Source organism: Strigops habroptila, chromosome 8, assembly GCF_004027225.2.
Source record: "Strigops habroptila isolate Jane chromosome 8, bStrHab1.2.pri, whole genome shotgun sequence".
NCBI lineage: Eukaryota > Metazoa > Chordata > Aves > Psittaciformes > Psittacidae > Strigops > Strigops habroptila.
The window spans coordinates 10,533,878-10,557,130 of NC_044284.2; the positions used below are offsets into that span (position 1 = coordinate 10,533,878).

The 23,253-nt window shown below is 47.3% G+C and overlaps 1 protein-coding gene across 1 annotated transcript; it reads right to left on the reverse strand.

Moving 5' to 3' along the window:
- Nucleotides 1–501: 501 nt before the first annotated feature.
- On the reverse strand, nucleotides 502–21,700 carry C8H3orf70 (chromosome 8 C3orf70 homolog). The gene is made up of 2 exons (XM_030494187.1): nucleotides 21,317–21,700; nucleotides 502–3,701 (listed from the first exon to the last, which is right to left on the reverse strand). The coding sequence occupies exons 1-2, from the start codon at nucleotides 21,492–21,494 to the stop codon at nucleotides 3,145–3,147; spliced, it is 735 nt and encodes a 244-aa protein (XP_030350047.1). The 5' UTR covers nucleotides 21,495–21,700; the 3' UTR covers nucleotides 502–3,144.
- Nucleotides 21,701–23,253: the final 1,553 nt, after the last annotated feature.

The following is a 23,253-nucleotide window of genomic DNA, read 5'->3' on the forward strand; positions in this document are numbered from 1 at the left end:
CTTTGTCACTCTGCTGACACAGCTACAACCTAATAGCAGTGGTGTTTTTATACTGTCGCCTCATGCCCAAAACATGTGTCTTACTGGTCTAGTAATCATTATCTTTCCTGTCCCCTTGTTCACTTGGGTGTTTTGGGTTACCATACCCTCAGGGTCCCGGCAGGAATACAGGGACCTCCAAGGAACACAGAAGCACTGGCTGTTGTGCAGAGCCCACAGCTGGGGAGCAGCATTATTGCCGTGCACCCTGGGGCCCAGTGTGCCTGGTGCGCTCACCTTCATCCCACTAGCATGAAGAACCACACCATGGTGCCCCAGGCTGATGTTCCCAGCCTGCAACCACATGTGAACCTGCTCGCGCAGAGGTAAGTCCAGGGGCTGCTGCCACACCGCAGCCTGGGCTTGCAGCTCTTTTTCCCACTTTCTCCTGACTTTTCTTTGCTGGAAACATCAGAATGTTTCACTCTGGTGTGGCAAACACACAGTTAGGACAAGCAGAACTCCAGTTGTTTAGTATTTTATTAAAGAGAAATATACACACCTCTCCCTGGCAGAGTGGAGCACGAGCCCAGGGCACGTCTCTTACAGCACACGTACGCCTGTGTTTGTGCAAAGAAAAGAATCCACGTTTCTGTGAGAGCGTGTTTCTGACCTGGGGTGTGCGATGGAGCACGCTGTGGCACACTTGCCACCGTGCTGGCTGCCGAAACGCGGTCCCACACCAGGCTGCTCCACTGATGTTTTACAGGTACAGAGGGAAGAGGCAGCTTATTGTGCTTAAGACATCTGAACAAATCCTGGGTAGGAGACACTCACAGCTTGTGAATATTGCTAATTACTTACAGTTAAGAAAGAACGTATCCTGACAACAGTCATACAAACCTGCAAGACCACGGGACCCCACGGTAAGTCTTGGTCATCAACACCCAACGTCGTTTCACTGCGCTCACAGCCGGTGCCCCCTGACAGCAGGAGGAGGCGGCTCCTGCTTGCTTGCCAACAAGGTGAGCTCATGCCAAGCCAGAGGGTGCTGGTGACCCTCCCTGTGCTTGGCACCCACAGCGAGAGCGGCGAGGAGACCCTGTCCTCACTGCCCATAGTCCCTTGGGAGCATCCAGCCCACCCCATCCTCCTGGGAAGGAGGAGCTGACTCTGGAAGAAAGCTCAGGCAGACCAGGCACAAGAGTGAGCTTTTCCAACGCTCCGCTCCGATTACAATTGAAAGATTAAATATGAGTAAATGTTGTAGGTTTATACATAATGCTTCCTTCTACCTATGGAATGTGTCTGAATGGTCAAAAGACACTAAAACGTTGCTAGAAACCTTGGTTAACCAAGAAAGACAACCCTGCCCTTAAAAAATAAATCAATCCTATTTAGTTTTCCTACAGCCTTCATTTAAATGCCCTCAGAAAAAACAGAGTATTTCCAGGTGCCTTGTGAGGATGTAGCTGTTCATGCAATGGCCCAAGTTCCTCATTTAACAAGCATTGCACTTTTTTATGTTAAGTCATCAAAACTATAAAACCTATTACTTTTGTCTGAAAGTGTTAGTCTAAAAAGTACAGTATTACTTTATAACCATTTATGGTAAACTCCGAGCACACGCGCATGTGCACACACACACACTGTTGCCTAAACGCTTCCTAAAGATACTGATTACAAAGTGTATAAAATTAGTAGTACATTGTCAGGATATGGTGAGAGCGATGAGCCACCCTTGAACATGGACTATAATCTAGTATCAATCACTAAACTGTACACGTTTATACAGCCTTATATTCACCAATGACTTCTGAAAGGTAAACAGCAAATACACCAAGAAGTTCAGTAATGCTGTTGAAAACACAGTTATTACTGACTCCAACCGATTCCAGCTCACTGGAACCAGAAAGACTTTTTTGTTTCATCAAGCAGGGCTGAAACCAACCCACAGCGAGACAGCTCGCTCTTAACCAGCTGGTTGAGGAAACCCCTGTTCAGAACCTGCTCCTGAACTGGGCACAAAGGAGCGGGAGCCGAAGCTTCCTCTCTCTGCTAGAACAACCTTAGGCTGCATTTTAACAAGTGTGCACACTCCCGAGCCCATGGGCCACCTCCCCGGGCACCTCCGCGCTGTCCCCAAGCTCTGCCGACACAGTGGTGTGGCTGATAAACTACTTGTGTAAAGTTCTGTTGTTATTCAGGCAGATGCAGGCCCCGAGGCCGTTTGGTCCTGAGTGCACGTGTCCGGCACCAAACAGCACAGCAGGAAGCAGCAGGCAGAGCCGAGGGTGGATTTTGTGTGTTTGGAGGTAGTCACTTCCTTCGCCAATCTTTTTGCACCCAGTCTAGCATGGTAGCAGTTAGATGGCCACGCTTCATCTCTGCCTGCTCCCTCTCCTGCTGAGCTGCGAAAACCAGATCCCCTTCCTGAGATCCACATAGAGAAAAGGGACCAGCTGGATCCAGGCAGCTGATCCCCCTCAGGAGCAACAGTTGCCTTCTCAGGAGATTTCAGAGCCTGACCTAACTCAGCAGATGCTCGGTGCATAGCCTGGAGAAAAGTTGGAGGCACTTTGTGCGTTCTCTAGCCTGCCATACCAACCCGCTGGAAGAGTGGTGCCAACCGCCTTCGAGAAGGGTCGCACCAGCACTAGAGAAGAGGATGGACAATGCGCAAGGACAGGGAGATGGACAGAGCCTCTGGTTGCCGCACCTCACGTAGCTATTGGAGAAAGAATAAGGGCTACTTGGTTTTGCTGCTTGCAGGCATGCTGCACCAGCTCGCCCTCTGTGCTTTGAAGGCCCACTGCAAACATCCTGACAGATGGAAACATCTCGAGTGGCACATCCTTGGATGAGAAGTAGTATATGATGTAACCCAGACCAAGAAAAGGGCCTGTTTCGGCTATAAAAGTCTTAAGATCTATCACTACCTTACGTGCAGACGTGGGAGATCTGATCAGGCTGAGAACATGTTAAAATTGCTCAGGCTGCTACTAGTTCACCAATATGCAAGTCCCATGACTGCAGTCCCATGAGGAATTTGAAATCTCAAGTGCACTGGAAAAAAAGGATTGTCAGAGAAAACAGAAAATATAAATACTACAAAAGCAACGTTACTGAGTGGGAACTCGACTGATCTGATACCAACTTCTCGGATCACACAGTGGTTTCTATAGTCTCAATCACTTCCATCTCGCACTGCGAGGGTGACAAGAGCGGGCATTCGTCTGGTTCCCAGCTGCTATCCGGGCTGTAATCTTCTTCTGAACTTAGCTCGGCCACCCCCTCCGTGTCCTCATCACACGACTCCATGTAGTGAACCCCCACCGCGTTGATCCCAGAGTCCTCGGAGCTGGAAGGGGACGAGCAGTGATCTGGTTTTGGTGTATTGCTCTCTTTTGTGATTAAGGCATTGCGAACAGGGACTTCCTCAGGCTTTATCTTGTGGGGCACGGGGGGAGGCTGCCTCTGCACGTAGCACATCTTCCCATTGATGCATTTCACGCGGTAATTGTCAATGAAGAGGTCTGCGATGGTGCAGAACTGTGGGGAGTCGGGGGGCAGAGGGGGCTGGAAGACCGGGGCAAACTTGAGGAAGTGTTCGGTGAGCGACACGGAGATCTGGATGGTGTTTGTAGACTCCCGAGGGCGAATGGGTATTTCGGTGCTGGGAAGCTGCTCTACGGGTGTCATGGGCTGATAGACGTATTTACCTGCAGGGAAAACAGAAAAGCAGCACTTAAAGATCATTATCTTTAAGTTAGAAACAAACTGATGACACGATGCTTGCTCTGGGCCATTAATAACAACCAGCAGTTCCCTGCACTCAGCAGCTGCTCTGTTTGCAATGGCCTCAAGGTCTTTAGTCCTCTCCTGCTACGGATTCTCTGATGCTTAATACTGTACATAAGCACAACTGTCCTTACCCAGTCCTGCTCCTCTCCCTGCTTTGAAGACAGCTTTAGGACAACACTTAACTCTGGAAAATTAACTGCAGGGGCACAGCTCTGTAGCTTTGGGGTGGGACAAGACAGCAAAGCTGACGACACCCCTTTCTGGGGGCACACAAATTGAAAAGATGCTCAGACTTTGTTTTCTTTCACTGAACACAGAGCAGGTCGAGCTTATATCTTTGCTACAATGATCAAGATTTTATTATGTTATTGTTATTCAAAATTACAATGAGTCTCCCCGCATGTGTTTCCCATTCTTTTTCTGGGGACTAAATTGTGGTTTTCCATATTATAAACCAGAGAGGCATACATGATTACAATTAGAACTTTAAAGTGGAAAATAAGGGAATTCTCAAGCCATAGAAATGCTTTTGGCATATCGATTATCTGCTTAAGTAGTAACAAAATAGGATTATGTTGGTTACATAGAGCTGAATCAAGTGTGAACTGAACATCTTTTAGTAAAGAAATAAATAAAAGAGTAGAAAATCAGTATTTTGTTAAGAAAAACTGAGAAACCCGAGGCAACGCCTAAGCCTGTAAATGCTGCATTTTATTTGCATGAAACCTCTGCAAGATTCATGTCTCTCTAGGGGCTCATACACTGTGACAGCACAGATTTCCAGCAGACCTGCAAGTACTGGGGCTTGCGAAGAGTTTTGGTGCACGAGTTGCAAATACTGCTTTTGCCAAGGCAGAAAAAGCATCGAAGCACCAAAAGACTGTTTGGATGCTTGAGGCTCTCCAGGTAAGGGGCAGAAAGACACATTAATGAACTGGGCTGTGCCGTGATGAGACCTGCCACACGTTTCTGTGCTTGCAGCTCAGAGGTAGGTGCAGCCCTTCTCCCCCGAATTACCCATTCTGCTGGAAAATCGGAGCAGTCATTGCGTTTCCGCTCAGGGAGGCTGAGCGTGGCCTGCGACAGCAGCACTAGGAAAGGATTTTCCCCAAGGAAGGGACTGCTTGCTCCCCTCACCATGTGCTTCCCATCCTCAGCCTGGGAGTCCTTCCCAGACGTGGGAAGAGCTCTGACTGCAGCCAGTGCCCCAGCCGCATGGTGAAAGCCCTGGGATGGGCTCAGAGATCCCAGCTCTTGGCTGCAGCAGCCTCCGGGGTGCTGGCTGGCTGTGCCAGGGCCCACGCGCAGGCTGTGCTTTGCCAGCCCGGCTCCAGCACGTCACTGGGGAAGCCTCGAGCACTGGGAAGGCTTTTCCCACCCTTGCTGTGCTGTTGGTATTGGAAGGGAAATGGCTGCGTTCCTCTGCTAGAACTTAACTCCCCATTGCTGGAGGACAGAGCCAAAGGGAGAGCCGAGGGGAGCGCGCTGTGAGGCAGCCACCATGGGAAGTGGGCTCACAGGAACCAGCCACGCTGAGGAGAACTGCCCAGCCCTGGAGAACAGCCAGACTGAGAGCAGCGAGACGGCAGCAGTGGGTGCGCGGGGGAAAAGAACATTTAATGAACAGATCTGACCAGCTCCCCTTGAATACCTCATCAAGCCACTTCTTTCCTACAAGCTGTGGAATGATAATTGTTAACAGAGCTCCTGCAAAAGCTCAGTGAAAATGAAAGAAGCTTTTTTCCCTCCTGTTTGATTACGGCTGGATGACAGAAAATACAAAGCCGTCCTCTCCACTTGCCATCTTTTCAACATACCATCGTCTAGAGTCTAAACTTGGTGTGACTCAGAGGAATTAAGTGCCTGCATCAAACAACTGAACACTTCAACCACAGGCAGAGCAAGGCTCTTACTCCTCTGGTGCCCTTTGGAGCACCAGCACAGATATTTCGGTACTTGGTAGTCATTGTCTTGGGGGCAGGTGGGCAGACCTGCTGTAATAGCAGCAGCCCATGGCTTCCTGCCATCCACTGCTCTCCAGAAACCCTTTGAAATTAGTGGCCATTAAAGATGTTACTGTGTTGCAAAGCAATGCAGATGACCAATTAGTGTGCTGCTGGCTGGAATGCCTAGAATTTAGCTCATGGAAATTGAAATGCAGCCCACCCTTACCCGAAACCATGATGCTGTATTTATTCATCTATCTGCAGTGCTCCTCTGTGGCTCCTATTCTATTCCATTGATGATGAGTGATACAAAAAAATTTCTCAACTCAGTTTTGTGCCACCTCTACTTGAAGTGTCCATGGATAACCCTGGTGAGATTTTTAACAGGCTCAAGAAAAAAAGGTATCTTTAAAACAGGATTATTTTTTTCCACTTAAAATAGCCACCATGTGCTGGCAGAAGGCTGGGAGACAAGCGTGGGGGAGAAAGCAGGGGAATTAAGCCAAGCGTGGACATGGAATGATGAATCTTTGATTCATCAGCTTGACGACTTCTTTTCCCCAAAAGAAGCGGTGGCAGGGGCAGATGAGGTGTTACCTGGGAGCTCAGCTGCTTGTTTTCCCATTGCAGCAGCACGGGGTAGTCCTCTGTGTGTTTCAAAACTGCCCTGCTGGCACTAATTTCAGGGTAGAAGAAAACAGCTGCTATTCTGTTAACAGAGGATTTCAGATCTCCATTTGCGTGACCTTGCAAAGGCTCAACGTTTCCTCACGTTCCAAGGACAAGCTGTGCCAGGGAATTGCCCAATGGAAAAACCAGAATTTTCTACACGAACCGATTTCTACATTTCTTTAGAATTCCGGTACAAGTTTGTTAAGGTTCAGCTAGTTTTAGGGCCAAGTTTATTTTAGATTAAACTTCTGCTTTAGAACATCAGATCAGATCTCTCCTCTTTAAGGGGTGCCTGTACTCACAGCTGGGACTGTCAGACTGAATCACGGACAAAGCTGTGATTACAGCCTCACTTACAACTCCTTTCCCTACATAATGTGTGTAAATGCATCAGCCATGAGAGAGCCAATGAAAAATAAATGCAGAAACTTAAAAATAAGATCTCCCTCTGCCCCTGCAGCCTGCAAGATTGGCAGCGATGGCTTTTCCCAGAAAATTATCCAAAAAGCACAAGTTCCCAAGTTCTCTTACAATATTTGTATATAAAAAAATAACAGGCTGAACTCTCACTGAAATACAGCAGTATTTTTGCTGACTTCAAACAGCTGGCAAAAGTGTATGATAAAGTAGTGGGTTTGGGCACCTATTCCGATACATTCCTTTTAATATGCTAGCACATTAATTTATTGCCTACTTATTCTAACCAAGTCAGTTGAAGAACTCTGCAGTTGAGCTGTGCTGATGAATGCTCCTGTAAATTACAGTGTCTTGCACAAATACAGATGTCAGACTAGACACTGTTTCTAGGCAAGCTGTTTCCTGGGTCACCTGCCACCGCTGCCTACGCGGAAGATGCTAATTCAGTGGAGGAAAAATACTGCACGTGCTGAACACATGTCCAAAATCAAACCCCAGCTTCTGCAAGAAGCAGTTTGCTGCATTTGCACGAGGTTGGGAAGCTCTTGAGCACTGCAATAGCCGCTATGGAGATGCGGCATAGTTCCGGCTCTGCAGTTCCACCACTATGGCAAAAAGAGGAAACGTGTGGAACGAAGGTCTGACAAAATTATTTTCATGGCAAGTCTCAATTATCCATGACAGTCATCTGCTAACAGATGATATGATGAAATATGAGGCGATGAGAGACTTCAGAAATAGGTATGTAGGCTACACTGAACTGTTGTGCCTGCACCAGTACCTACGCTTGCTGCTGCTATGTTCTGGCCAAGCATTACCTGCCATAAATACAGCATCTCTTGGACCACAGTCACACATTTACAGCCATTGGTGCACAACTGAAATGGACTGATTGTTTTTCCATTTCTTCATTATTCAGCTGGCCCTTGTGAAAGCCTAAAAACTGAATTCTCCAGAGAATTAGCATGCACTAACAGCAATACTTAACTGCAAAACAACTATTCTGATGTGTCCAAGGAGGTAAGTACTGGGCAGTGCTTGTCTCCCTGCTTCTCTGTTCACAGAAATATGATTTTTATTGCCAAACCGCATGGATGCTGCTCACCAAAGCCTTGGCTCCCCGCCACCAGTGCCACCTGCCAGCAGGTTAAGGCAGAACCCAGCAAAGCAGTAAGCTCTATCACGACCTGCACATCTCCAGCAAACCCAAGCACCTTGGAAAATTCTGTATCCCCCAAAGCACACACATACTCCCGTGTAATATCTATTTAAAGCCTGTTTGTGGCTTTGATTACCAGAACTATATGGTTGATTGATTGGAAGCTGTATTATAGTGTTCCTGCTTACAAAAAAATAAATACATACACGCCTTTAGAAGCAAGCCACGAGGTCATTTCTTTCTGGTTTTTTGCTAATTGAGCAGTCTGCATGCATCCACACTGAACAGGCACAGCAGCAATTTCCATGGCTAATACAAAGCAGCTTAACCATGAAATAAGCAGAGGTGCTGCTTGAAGATTTTAGTCTCCACTTCCCTTCATCCTGGTGTTCCAGTTTACCTCTGGCACTCATTAACATGCTTGGCATATTAAAAAAAAACAAACCTAAATCCATCTTTCAGCAGTGAGGTTTCTCATCACAAACCTTCAGGTTTATCCTCTCAGAATGCTGCCTTGGAGGATATTTTCCAGGTAAATAACACCACGAAGTGCACTGCGCTTCAGAAAATGGTGAAAGATAGCTGTGGATCTTACAAGTCTGAGTCAGTGATACATACAGTGTGTATTTGTTTGTATGCAAGACATTTAGACATCTTTTAACTGAAACATAAAAGCTTTTTTTCATATGTATTCTTCTCTCTGTTGCAGGTGCTTGGACAAATATTTCTACACCCTCCAATCTGCCAACTCATCTACTCTCCAAAAAGCAGCAAGGTTAACGAAGACCTGCTGAACGTACGCTATTTCACGTAACCTGGCTCAGTTCAACCAGCATGGCTTAGGAACTGCTCCCATGCACCAGAGCTGGGTGTTTGTGGTGAAAGCACCTAGCCAAGGGACTCTGGAGGAGAACCAGGTCTGATCCCAACGGAGATTCCAGTACCTTTGGGTGCAGTGTGTGCTTTGGAGAGGCTGAAGCGGTGACCTCAAAGGTAGGGCAAAGCACATGGGCTGATATTTGGGCAGCTGGTTCTTCCCACTGGGTAAGGATGTGCAAAGGGCCCATGGAGGTGGTGCCCATGGATTAAGAGCAGAGAGCTGCTCATTAATATCGGTGACCTTTTTCTGCTTGAACCTACACCTTTCTAATGGCACCAGCAATATTCCATTGCAGTCAGCTGTGATTCTCACGCCAGCCATGCAAGGCTCTCCTATTGCCACACACAACCCTGCCAGAACACATCAACTTACATGGGAGGGAAACTGGTCCCACTATGAAAAACATGGAAAGAAAAAAGAAAAATAACCTAGTTAAATACTGCACAGCTTTGAAGGAGTGAAGGCAAAGCGAGTATTCATCATGTATGTATAACAGGAGACTGTTAGCTTGGAGGGATTCTGCATTACTCTAAGGAGAGTGCATGGCAAGGCTGCTCTTCCACATTTCACTGCGTGGGGAAACTTTGGAGATCAGCTTCTCGAGCTCTAGCTTTCTGCATAGCAAAAGATGGACAACTCCCAAACGTTATTCCAGTGGGAGTTGTTTCCTGTGTCATCGGAGTGGCAGGAGAGACAAGTCTGTTCCTTTAGGAAGAGCTGACTGGAAGCACACCCCTCTGACATCTGAATGAAGTTGTCTCGCAGGTGATGACAGCTACAAGCTGGAGTAGCGTGTTGCTGCCTGGATTGGCACCGTAGCCCAAGGACCATGTATAAACTGTCAAACACCCAGCTGGTTTTCCAAGCTCCCCGGGGCGGTGGGTGGCACCGGTGGCAGACGGTTCCGCCGTGCCAGACCGGCCCACGGTCAGACCCAGCCCGTGCATGGGAAGGAACCAGGTTTCATTTCAACACTGACAAAGCAGAAAGGGCAGAGGGAGGGTTTTCCTCCTTTACAGACTAAAGCAGAGCTCACTGCCCACAGTCTGGAGATGTACATTGAAGGGCACTCAGCATCCTAAGCCTGCTTAAGGTACCACACCTTTTGTTCAGAAGCATTTAGCAGAGAAGAAGGGTCATCTGAAAGTGTGATAATGGTCTGAGCTACCCGGGATGCTGCCTTCCATCCCCGCAGGCTGCAACAGCAGATAAAATGACTCTCTCTGGCCTTTCTTCCTCTCTCCCTCCCCAGTTATATGCACAGCTTGGAACAACAAACCTTTGCAAACAAAGATTATCCTAACTATAAATATTCACCAAGGACTATAATAGCTTCAAATTACACTTTGCATAGAGCACAGTAATAGCCCTTCCAGAGGGGAGAGAACAAATGGAAGGAGAAACCCTGGACTACATTTACAGATGACACATGTTAAAAAAAATCCCCACTCTAACCCAGTTTCCATTTCTTTGTATCGTATGGAATAGCCATCATGTCATATCTAGCAAAATGATATGGGCTGTATTTGGAACATGAGGCAGGGAATAAGCCACCAGAGGAAAAGAAGAATATTTCAGGACACAGGTACTGCTAGCTTTACAGTGCAAGATCAAGTAGAGCTGAACTGTGCCATTGGTGGCCATAATGAAGCATAACTAAAGTGCTCGTCAACACTGAAGGAGCCTTGTAGATGAAGATATGTAACACCTTAATGGAAGTGATACTTTGCCCTGAGCTGCTTCTAAAGAACTTTGAAAATGCACTGAAATTGTTCAAACAAGTTTCTAGTGCGGGGAAGGCAAAGAGCATCCTGCATGTTTCCAGTACTTCTTGCATAGCTGGAAGGCACAGTAAGTGACCATAAAAGAGAGTCCAAGGATACAAGCCAGCTCTGCAAAGGAACATCAGTTACCCTACCATCACCATAAAAGAAAAAGTCATGCAACAGGACCTTAGCAGTCTGGAAATAGAGCAGGAAACAGCAGGTTCTGGCCTAACTGAAGTGTATCATCACAAAAGCACCTTTGCACAGAAGCACCTACATCAGAGCACTTACAAATCCACCCTATTCCCAACCTTATCCAAGCACAGAAAAGAACCGGTCTAGCAATGTTTGTACAGTGGTGATTTTGAACAGTTGCCAGTTCTTGGGTGAAGGAGAGGTGTTCCCTTTCATTGCTGAATAGCGAGAGACAGCTGTGACAGCCCTTGACTTGATGAGCCATAGGCTTTTCACAGGAAATCAAGAAAGGGGAGGGGGGGGAAACAGAAAGTTTTTCTTCATCAAATTTGTATTTTAATGCCCTTTTGTCTTGATCTGTTTTAAATACAGAAAGGATCATGATGGTACATGCTGTGAGCTGTCTAAGCCTTTCAGGGTTTTCTGTGCACCTCCCTTTAGAGCAGGTAACTCTTAAATGCAAACAGACCCTGCAGCTTCCTTCTGTAATCCCTGCTCTTTCCTCTCATTGCTTACATGAATTTACCAGACTTAGAGAAGAAGCAACCCTGAGAGCTTGAGAAATGTTTCACGCTGCCACAAACCCTCTTAAACGGGACACATTTGCTTACTAACCATTGTGAGGGAACAGCATATTGACACCCAGTGAACAACAGTGCACACGTGTGCTCTGAAAGGAGCTCTTTTGTTTCAGTATCTATGAGAAGTGCTCTAAAGGGGAGAACAGCCACGCTTGCACATTTCCCTGAAAAGATTTGTCCTTCAAGTTATGCTGGATTTTCTTAAAAAAATCAGTACAGAAAATAGCAAAAGAAAAAAAAAAAAAGGCTTAGTGCTAAATATTTATTCTGCAAAACCATCCCTGTGCACCATCTGCTCAAGCTTCAGCATCCCATCATCTTCATGCAGACAGACAGTGTGCTGATATGGTAACTGATCGGCACAGATCAGTGTCAGAAGCTACCTAGAAAATTAAGGCATTTCCTGCTACAGAGAAATCACAGGCACTAGAGAGACAAGTTCCAGTCTTCTTCAGCTGTGCAGTACATGCTGCAGAGGGGCACCCGTAAGACCCTGAATACCATGGGAATGTTTTCCTGTGAATTCTCAAATAAGCAGAACAACTCGTGGGTTCTTAAAGTCCTCTCCACAGGACTGTACCATGCAAGAAAGACCCGCGCTCTGCACCCCCAGGAGACAGCCTGCATGGAGATTGGGTTTTGCAGCTTGGAATAGACACATTTTGATGGCTACAGCCTGTTTTTCTGGTGGGCTGACAGGAGAAACAATGGCATATGTGGTGTGCTGTACCTATGCTGCTCCCTCCCTGGTGTCAGAGCACAGGGTTTCCTGCTGTGTAGCGGCCTTACCAGAGCCCAAGCCTTCTGGGCTTGACAAACAACACATTCTTTAACTTCATTGCTGGGAACAGCGTCCTTATTATCAATACAGGCCATTCTTTTAACCCCCTTCCTATTACTTCTTCTGGTGCCTATCTACACACATCTCCATTTATACTTCATTCAAACCAATCTTTGTGTTTCTATTACAGAACCCATTTCAAGAGAGTTTAACGGGCTGCTCTCCCTGCTTATACCCAAAACACATCACCACATGGAGCTGATGTGTGCAGATATGGATACCAACTCTTCCCTTGGAGGGGTGTGGGCTCCAGCAATGCTCTGCATGAACAAATAGACCAAGTACCACCACTGGAGGCAGAGGAGGAGGACCATCACATCACACAGTGCCACTGCGGGCAAATGGCAGGCAAAGCAGCTGGACAACGCAGGTGGGGGCAAACTCAGCACTTGCTGCTGTGGCCAGGTAAGCAAACACTAGCAGAGAGGTAGGAGCATTGCCCTTGGTTTCATACTTAGAGAGTCAAGATCCCACACCACCAGCTGGGGAATGCTGAGGTCTAGTGGCACAAGGTAGGAAAAACAAGGATAGATGTGTCTCCTTCTGCCTGCCCTGCCTACAGACAGGCTAATGCTGGTGGACTGCAGAAAGATTGCAAGAGTAGATCACTCCACCCTGGTGCACCTCATGGTGTCCAAACCTTTCACCAGGGACAAGTGGCACTTGTGAGTGAGTGCAAACATCTGGAATGTGGCTCAGGATCAGCAAAGCACTTAAATGCCAAAAACACAGGCAGCTAGACAGCATGAAGCAGACAAGCACCCTGCCTGAAACTGCTGCAGGTGTGCTCCAGCATCATGCATCAAGCAGTGAGAGGGACAACAGCAGACCGTGCTCTCACTGGGCACAGCAGGGAGAGTATCTCAGGGCTGGGTGCAAGTACACAAGCAAAACAAGCAGTTTTAAGAGCACATGTGTGGGCTCTCAAGCTCCACAGCCACCAGTGAGGACAAGAATACAAATGCATTCCTGTTGAAATTGTTTTACAACATAGGTTATGTATGAATTCCAACTGTTACGTTGCCTAAATTAAAGCATGGGTATACTAAAAACAAGGCCCAGTTGCCAAGCAATCAGATTTTACTTTCCCAGTAGGTTTTTGACTTCCGTCTATGTGAATAAACTCAGCTACTGGCACAAACATCTCCAAATTGCACCAACTGCACTTCTTGAATTCTGTGATCAGTCATACATAAAAACTGATCAGTGGCAGAATCAAAGCTGTTATGAAAACATACTCTGTATCTTGTGGACAGATAAATCCATGAAGGTGCTGGAACAAAAACCACAACACACTAAAACAGGGTCACTTTATATGCAGAGAGAGAGAGATATGCATATATATATGTATGCACTACCTGGAATTCAATCTACTGTTAACCAGCTTTCTGCATTAGTATAAGCTTGTGCCATCCATCAACAGCTAAGCCCACACTGTCACAGTTATCATTCTGGAACATCGTACAATGTTTATGAGTAAAGCATTTTGCGTTTCGTCCTTTAGAGAAACAAGAATTTCTGGTATAGCCTTATCAATGTGCAGAACTAAGTTACCAAGGCTTGAAGTGAGTCATGAAGCATAAGGCGGCACTGGTTAAATTGAGAGCCGTTACATAAAACCACCCCAAGATGTCCATCCTCTACAAGCCCAGCTCTGCTGGTTGCATCAACATGAGCAGCAACAAAACATTCTTGATGAGAACACAGGTGCTGCCAGGAAATTCAAGGTCCTGTGCCAACTACCTGAAAACCCTCTTCGGTGCTTCCAGCAAACCTGAGCACGCTGTCACCTCTGCAGACCTGCAGGATGGAAACAGTGAAGATTACAATCCTGTGCCTCAGTTTTGTCTCATAGGGCAACGCAAGGATATGACCATGGGCTGCAGTTCAAGACACATCCATCAATAACCACAAGAGCAAGGATAATATGTTAGAAGGCACTGCAGCTATACGCTTTTGCATTCAGGCACTTGGAGTAAGCACGCTCACAGATTCAAGCTGGCAAACAGATTTCCTCACCTACAGAGTCCAGGAAGGAAGCCACACGCTTGCCACAGGCATTGTACTCCAGCACAAATGTTATCTTTGAGCTGTTACTTTGCAGTGAGAAAAGTGCCTGAAACCTTTTACTAGAATGAAGACCTCTGCGCAGGAGGAGAGGCTCTGCCTGCACCAAGAAGCTGTCCAGAGTGTCCTGAATTCACAAGACAACCACGCCAGCTGACAGGATGCAATGTTCATTAACTTTTCCTTTGGAAGTACTTGCTTCTCGTAGGAAACATCCACACCCTTGTCATTTTAGGCTGGTCCTGAGCAGGCTTCATGAAAAGAGTGGGTTAACCTTTCAAGCAGCTCCAGAGGAGAAGGGTCATTTATCTGCAACTCTCAGAGGCTCTTACCAGCAGATCATTGAGTTTTGGGCAAGCAGACATAATAATTTGTGCATCATGCTCCTCAGATGGATGGACACATTACAAAACACAGCCTCACAGTCATGCATGACAAACAAGAGCTTTTGGCTGGCAGGAAGTGTTTTGGTACACAAGGCCTCTTTTTCTCAGGTCTTTTGGAGAAAGAAGTGATTTCTATTCAAGCCTGTATGAGGCATAAAAAAGCTAGTCCTTCAAGATGTACTTACAGCAAGTAACTTGAACTCAAGGATTTTCCTGTGGTCTATTCCTGTTAAGTGATATCAGGGGTTTTGTTAATAGTAATAGAACATGCATGTCTCCTTACTACAATACATAACTGCAGTATAGTAAGGATTTCAAAATGAATGTCAGCAGGTTCTTTTAAAGGCATTGCTGTTCCCACAGGGTATGACAAATCTACACCTGTGGGTTCTCTTTCAGAGACACAGCATCACTAGTACATTCATACTGTGAATTGCAGATTATAACTAAAAGCAGAGCAACAAAATGCCATCCAGGTCCAGAATGGTGCACGCATCAAAACTGGTGGATAAGTGTTTTCCCTTAGAGTAACACTTCAGAATACATTAAGCTGACATTCTCTCCTTCATTGTGTACAGCTTACTGAAATGAAGCTGGAACATCATAGCTCTTCAAAATACAGGTGAAGAGAAGATCTTGCACAGCCACAGGCATCAAATCCTCATTAAAAGCCTTTTCCCATTACAAGCTGAAAAATCCACCTTTCTGTGGCTCTTGCCTGGTGCTCAGCATAATGCCTTGCTTGTGCACAAATATTTCGTCCACATACACAGGCTTAGGCTGGATGGATGTTCAAATCCTTTTCACAGCAAAAGCAAATGAAAAATGCCTATGTCTCCTAGGATTTGCAATCATCCTTTCATCAAGACAAGCCATGTTTTCAGAGAACACCCAGCTCCCGTTCCTAGTCTCACTACTCCATTCCTGTTTAGACAGTTTTCCACAAAGAAAAATGCATGATATGCTCCAAATATTCAGTCTCAGAATTTAGAAGGTAAGCATGTTATAACTCCCTTTTCATGTTTATCCAACAACTCAATCATCAGGATGTAGTTTTGCCCTGTGGAACAGCACTGCTAGAAATTCAAGTTGCCATCACTAGGGCCAGGCTGGCTACTTCCAGTAAGCTCCCATGTGCATCACCTTTTGCAGAGAGAGATAAAAGGCAGGCACTGTAACACTACTGCCCTTCTGCTCTCTCCTGGATGTGGCAGAGAGTTTCGTAGCCACTAAAACTCCAGTACAAAGAAACCCCCTCCCAGAACACAAGCAAGGCTTTTGGAGATCTACAATGTACGCAGTGCTACAGAGCATCCCAGGGCTTATTTTAGGATCCCCTCCAGGGCAGTAGCTGCCCCACTGACATGAACTTCTCCAACAGAAACTGGCTGGCAGGCAGACACAACTCCTCTTTAGACCCCCCCAAGCTCTGTCATGGCGCACTTGAATACCTTCAATAACCATTTTAGCTCACTCGCCAGTGATCTGTTACAGGAAACAAAGGCTGCCTTGCTGATTCCTTGCTTATGGTTCCCATAGGCAGACTGGGGTCTGAATAGTTATATGGGCTTCAAAGATTGTCAAAGCCCCTGCTGATCACTTCTGTTGCTTGGGAGGTGGGAGAGACACCACAGAAAAGCTACTGGTGTGCAGAGCTACTTAAATGCTGCACATATCCCTGCATAGCAGGGGAAAACACCAGCAGCTGGTGCATGGAACCAGGGTGTGCACAGTGCCAGAGGACAGTGAGGATATGCGATGTCAGACATGCCAGCACATCTTTCTCTCTAGAAGAGGTATAACCAAGGCTGGCCTCAATGGAGAGGGATAAGAAAACCTTTTTTTTGTCAATTTTAAAAAAGTTATCAAAGAAAACCACTGGTATTTCAAGTAGAGAAGAATGTAAGAAACAAGTATCTGCTCAGAGGACACCCAGGTGCAGTGACTGTACTGATTTGCTTCATTCCCTGGCAGCAGCTGTGGGAGATGGTTAATCACCTCTCACCACCCAAACACACAGCAGAGACCGACTGCAGACCCAAAACTACGACTGGCTGCTACACCTCCGGGGGACCTGCACATGCCTGTAAAACAGACACAGTGAGGAAGTGATGGAGCTTGCTCTGAGAGCGAAGAGAAACCCTGGGCTGCCTGTTCAGTCGGCAGATGAACAAGCAATTTAAATGTATTCACATTCTGCATCCCCAGAATATGTGCTGGTGCGGCCAAAATCAGAGAAGCCCTCCTGCCCTTACTCAGAAAACACATGCCCTTCGTGGTGTGCTACCCATCGTATAGAACCATGTTCTCTTGGCCAAGGAATGATAGTTTCTTGCCAAGCCTGCCTGACCTCATGCAGAAACTGCCAGGTCTGGATCTAAACTCGGGGCATAACAGTCCCATAATTACGTGATGCACTCCAGGGAGCAGGAAGCTTTTTCAAGGCAGACATCCAACTGTTATACACTACTTAGCAAAACATAAGGGCAGGGTAGCATTCCTATTTTTTAAAACCTCTATTGCCACAACAGTTTACATGTCTGAGCCTAACAACTGTTTTCCCTTTCTGACCATCCAAAGGAGACTCACAGCTTTCGTCCATGATCGGTTTGTTTTCTTGTAAATGGTCCCAACAGCCGAATCTCACAGAAGAAGGTGGAATTGACATTTATTTGCTGCATTTATTTTTTAATATAAGATCTGCAAGAGGCTTTAAGTAACTTAAGGCTGCTTTTTTGATGCTGATCACGGAAAGGCTAATACAAGGTAGCACAATTACTATCTACTGATAGTATTATACTGCTGCGAAACGAGTGTTGTGGAACCATTATTCATAACATAGTCTTGATAACTGCAACATCACGTACTGAGTTTTACACAGTGTTTTAACATAATGCAAGAAATTCAGATTAAAAAATGAACACAGTTGCAACAGAACACCCTATTTTGCATTGCCTAGGGATGAAGCCAATCTTGTATCAAGCGTGGTGCTTTCTCTGGTGAGCTAGTTCTTAGGAAGTAAAATCAGTCAAAGTCCTGCTGTCAGGACAGATGTAACCCCAAGGATCTGAGCCCTTCTGACAGAAGCTGGCACCACTACACAGCCAGGAGCCTCGCAGACAGCATCGGTGCAAATCAGAGCCGCAGCAGAAATCCAGAGGTGAGGAAAGGAAGGCAGGTACCTTGCTGCAGACCTGCCTCTGGCGCATGTTTTGTCTGACTCTGGAAAAAGTGGACCTGAGTAATTTAAGGCTCTCCACCTGCATCTAATAAAAAAAACCCCAGAAGGCTGTCAGAAGGGAGGGAAGGAAGATGAACAGAGGATTGTCACCCTGGCAAGGGTAATGCATGCACGGATAGACTGAAAGGGAACAGTGCAAGCAAGAGAAATGTGCAACGGGGCAAACATAGGGGCTGAAGTCAAAACACCTTTTGGGCCAACGCTTTCCTCCCTGCAGGGAAGAGGACTCAGAAGGCTTAAGCCCTCATCCTGCTTCTATGAGGAGACAGGAGCGTGTAGATGTCTGGCAGCACACAGGGAAGGATGTCGTAGATACCTACTGCAGCAGGGCACAGGGTGCTGCCTGCCCTCCCAGATGCCTGATACCCACGGAGCCAGGCAGTGACACCCCATGCACCCTGCCAGCCCTCCCTCCTGCAGCCTCCCCAGGCCCACTGGTGCTGCATATCTTGTGTGTGCCTGCTTAGAGGTTTTAGTTGTGTTCAGAGCTCCCCAGGCACAGCGGCACATTAGTAAACCAACTCCCATCTCACAGGGAAATCTGCTCCTCACCAAGCCCAAAACTGACTGAAAACGACCTGAAATAAACTCCCAGGCTTAGGCACAGAAGTCATACAGGTACCCAGAGCACTTGAGGTTCTTGGAGCTGTTTGGATACACAACAGTCGCTGTGATCTTGCCTGCCAGCTATTATTGCCATTTTATGGACAAAGAAACATCGGAGGTAAAGAGAGTGCTTAAAGTACTGCTCACTTCAGAGCGCGCCAACAAAAATGGCTTTGGGGAATTCCAACTAGGTTCTTTCTTAATTATTACTTCTATAGCCAAGTGGCTCTGCAACACTAAATTGCTTCTGTCATTGAAGTAAGCAGATGTGATCCTGAATACACATGAGAAGACAATCTACTCACCGTAGCAGTGGTGAGTTTTTGTAATTTTTCAGTGTAAGTTGACATGCTCCAGGACCTTGGATGCTGATGGAAAATAATACTTCAAAAGGCTTTTTTAATTGATGTAGAGCTTCCTATACCCCAACATAGCTCTTAAGAGCCACAGAAAACCACTTTCAAGAACCCTCTGAGGATTCCCAAGTTAGTATTACAGCACTGTGTTTATGGAAGATAACTCCCAACACTGTTTAATTACATCTCTGACCTCTATACGATTTTCCATTATGGGCCTCATTCTCACTCCTTTTAAGCCCAACTCAACTCATTCTGCAGGAGCAGGATACAAAGAGATCCTTAACTCTGAAAGTGCACTAGGATATAAGGAGGCAAGAAGGGAGCACGTCTTCATGGCTTTCGTACGATTAAACAAGAAAAGACTTCATTTAAAATCATAGTTTCACGGGGCAAATGTACCTTAAAGTTTCCTTAGTCATAAAGGAGGAATTAAAAAGGAAGTCTGTACTTCTTACAAAAGCTATAATTACATTTAATCTTGTGATTGCCATAGGGAAGCTCAGGGTTGGATGGGATCTTGCGTGGTCCTTCCAAGAGGGAACCAGCTCCACCCAACTCCTAAGAGACATCAGTCTAAGCCTTCCTTAAAAGCTTTCAAGGACCACGATTCCTCACTTTTAAGTACTCTGTTCTATTGCTTTATTTCTTTTCCTAGTTAAAATATTTTCCAATATCCAAACCTAAATTTTCCTTGCCACAGGTAAGTGATAACTGGTTATCTACCAAGTCTGTGTAGACAAGGACTAGAACACAGCTTTCTTTGCAAGACTACCTTTACACTTTGCCAAGCTCCTGCCTCCATCAGTCTTTTACAGCAAAAGAAATCCCTTTGCTTTTGCACCCTATGGTAAATCATGTTTTCTAAGCTTATCTCCTACAGAACCTCTCCACTTCTCTGACAGCTTTTTAAAGTGCAGTGCTCAAAACCAAGCTCATCAGCCTGGTTTCATCATTGCTGAGCTGAAGAGACTAATTAAATTGCAAGCTTGCAATGCTCCTGTTCATGCATCCCCAAGTGAAGGCTCGGGTTCTGGTTTGGGATTTTTACCACAAAGGCCTTCTGCTGCTGACGCACACTGAGTTTGCAATCCATCTTAATCCCCAGATCCTTCTCCACAATGTCAGTTCTCCAGATGTTCCCAGCTCCATGTTTGGTTTCCTCTTCCCAGGACCATTCCCAACTGATTTCAGGTAACAGCACCAGTTTATCAATACCATTTTGAGCTCTGATCCTGTACTCCAGAGTGCCTATTAGCTCATCTATCTTGATGGCGACCACAAATAACTGAGACCACAGACATTCTGGAAAAGAAGAGCGTATCTAGGTCATAACTTGAGGGCTTTTGTGTCACCTGTAAAGTGCCAATGAGACGTCCCTGTCCCTGTGCAGCAGGTGACTACGGTACCTTCTCACATAGCCACCTGTGCCACCACACAGTACTCATTTCAGGGCACAGACAGCAAAAAGCCATTTTTCTGAACTGATTTCCAGTGAAACCCAAATCAAGGCAAAATTCCTAGAATGTGCATCTCATTCTAATAGAAGCTGCAAATAAAAGGTGGCTTTTTAGGCAAGCCCTTTTCCCCAGTAAAGGTGTGTGTTTGTGAGGGGGAATCCATGTAGGAGATTAAACTACAACGAGACATGGCGACACACTCAAAAGAATGGGATGTCAGGAGTCAAGGGATATCTTCAGCAGCACGAAGCAACCCTCACATAAAGGTCCAACATTAACCCCAACCATCCACGCTTTAAGATCTCCAAAACGCAGCACAACCTAAGTACACAGCTCCATCACCACTTCCTGACCTCATATCGACACGCTGTTTGAAAAGCCTCCTCTTCAACGCTATATGTGATTAATTATTCATCAAACTATGTTTGGACATCTACAGTTCAATCCCAGCCTCCATTACTATACACATTAGTACCTGAACACAGACATTAAAGTCGTCGGGCGCCTTTTCAACAGAGTTGCATCAACACCGGGTTTTGAAGCAATAACTGTTCTATAGATACCGTAAAGCACTTACTTCTCTACTCAAAAGGTTTTTTAAACCGCATGCCTGCAAAAATAAGATAATTAGACCCGAGAACGAAGTAGCCGGTGAACGCTGGCTCCATGAGGAGCACAGCGGTATGCAGCACCAGCGGGGTGCCACAGCACCTCAGAGGGGTGTCCGGGCGCCAGGCCCTGAGACAGCTCCCGAGCCCCGCCGCCGCCGCCCCTCCGGGAGCAGCCCCCAAGTTCGGGGTCCCAGCACAGCAGGCTCGGCCCCGGGCTCCCCGCTGCGGCCGCGAAGCAGGCAGGGGCAGCTCGGGGGGGGGGGACCGGACGGGACGGGGCGGTGAGGCGGGCAGCGCGGCTCCCCGGGGGCCGTTGGGGCCGCGCGGTCGGTCGCTCACACTCACTTACAGTGGCACCATCCGAGGTGGCAGCACCAGTGCAGGCGGAAGCAGCGACCGTGGCTGTGCGTGGCGCAGAGCGAGAGCCCGTCGCAGGGCTGGAAGTCGGGTCTGCCCGCGCAGCTGCGGGCCAGCGCCTGAGCCTCGTCCAGCTTCTCGCTCTTCGCCGCCGCCGCCGCCCCGCTCATGGCGCCGCCGCTCCGCCCGCAGCCCCCGCGCCGCAGAGGCCAGCAGGAGGAGGAGGAGGAGGAAGAGAAGGAGGTGGAGAAGGAGGAGAAGAAGAAGGAGGAGGAGGAGAAGGCGCCGAGCCGCAGCGGGGACCGCCCGCCCGCTCAGCGCCGCGGGGGACAGCGCCGCGGGCAGGGCCCGGCCGCCCCGCCCCGCCGGCTCCGCCCGTGCTTCAGCACCACCCGCGGCCGCCCGCAGCCGGGACCGGGGTGCGCAGAGCCGGGTGTGCGGCGGGAAGCCGGGAATCCCAGCCTGTGGGCAACGGGAGCTGCCCTGCGCAGCGGGGTTACGCTGGGAGCACCTGCCGCAGTGAACCTGGGCCCGTTATGAGATGTACCTGATTTTCAACTGGTCGCATGAGTAGCGACCAGTCCTGGCTGGGCCAGCCTGGCTCCCAGCAGAGGTGAGCAATGCCAGCAGGCCACGGTGCCAGGCAGTTCGTGGAGTGTCCATCCCCTGCTTGCCTCTGCCATGGTAGGGTGTGCAGAGCTCCAATCTGGACCCTGCCTGGCATGTTAAATGGGATCCAGGCACCCTTGCATCCAGATGGTAGCCTCCAAGGAGCGTGAGAAGGAGGCAAGCAAGCTTGATTACATGATCAGGTACAAGTGATCTGGGTGCTCCAAGTGTGTGGCACTTGGCTATTTTATGAGAAGGGTGGACAAAGATTGTCCCTGCAATGCCAGAGTCAATGGAGCAGGAGACTGAGCTGCTTGCACACGTGGCCTGTGGCACAGGCAGTTGTTGTTTTATTCTTCTTGCTACTTATTCTCAGGTCATCTAATGAGGAAACCATTTCTTTCTAAGCATGCAGTGATTTTAAAACAGATAAACTTTGTCTTCTGTTTTTGTAAAACGATCAGTAGATACAATTTTGATAAACAATGGAAGGGTATTGTTATTCTCCAACGATTGTATCTTCAGGCCAAAATTAAAGTTCAGATTTAGCTTGAGCAGTGCAACATGATTTGGTTTCCTAAGTGTAGCAGTGGGCTTGTTGCCCTGTCATGTTTGAAACTAAACTGTGTTTTATTGCCCCTCTGCTCAGTACTAGGAGAGTTGAAGTCAGCTTTCTGTAAGAGCAGACCTGTTAGATTCATAGTCATTTATCTTTGTACGACATCCAATAGCTCTTTGCCAGAAGTAGTAAAAAAATACTTGTGTGTTCTCCAGAATATTCCCAGACAGTTCCTTTGGGGTCTGTCCTTGAGAGAGATCCCAAAGGTGTCCCCATGCTGTACACCCTCCTGAAGATGCGCTGAGAGAATCATTTGCTTCTTGCCAACAAAAAGAGCTGAAAAACAACCAAGCTGCAGGTGTATTGCTGTGATCAGTTTTGTGCTTCGTGGGTAAAAACAAGAGATATGGGTCATAACTGCAGAGCAGAGAATTGCACTGAGACTTAGAACAACCTCTGACCATCATCCCTGCCTGGCAGCACAGACTAGCTCCCTGCAGCACTGCTGGCCCTGGAACATTTCACTGCTTGCACCAGTTCTGAGCTACAAGGCTGAGACCCACCAAAACAGCACGTAGAGGTGAGCAGCTCCTATCCCGTGCACTGCCCTACCCTCAGCCAGGCTGCTGAACCCGTTAGCTGTATGCATGTACGCAGTACTCACACTGCACACCCACAGCACCCTTTCCCCCCAAAGCAAAGGCACTGGAGGATGGAGTTTAACCGACTGGATGGTGCAGGGCTCACTGGGTGGGGGCAGC

Coding starts and splice junctions, on each gene's coding strand:
- C8H3orf70 (XM_030494187.1), bottom strand. CDS start 21,494: ATGAGCGGGGCGGCGGCGGCGGCGAAGAGCGAGAAGCTGGACGAGGCT. Junction 3,702..21,316: donor CCACCTCGGATGGTGCCACT/GTAAGTGAGTGT, acceptor TTTTCCCTGCAG/GTAAATACGTCTATCAGCCC.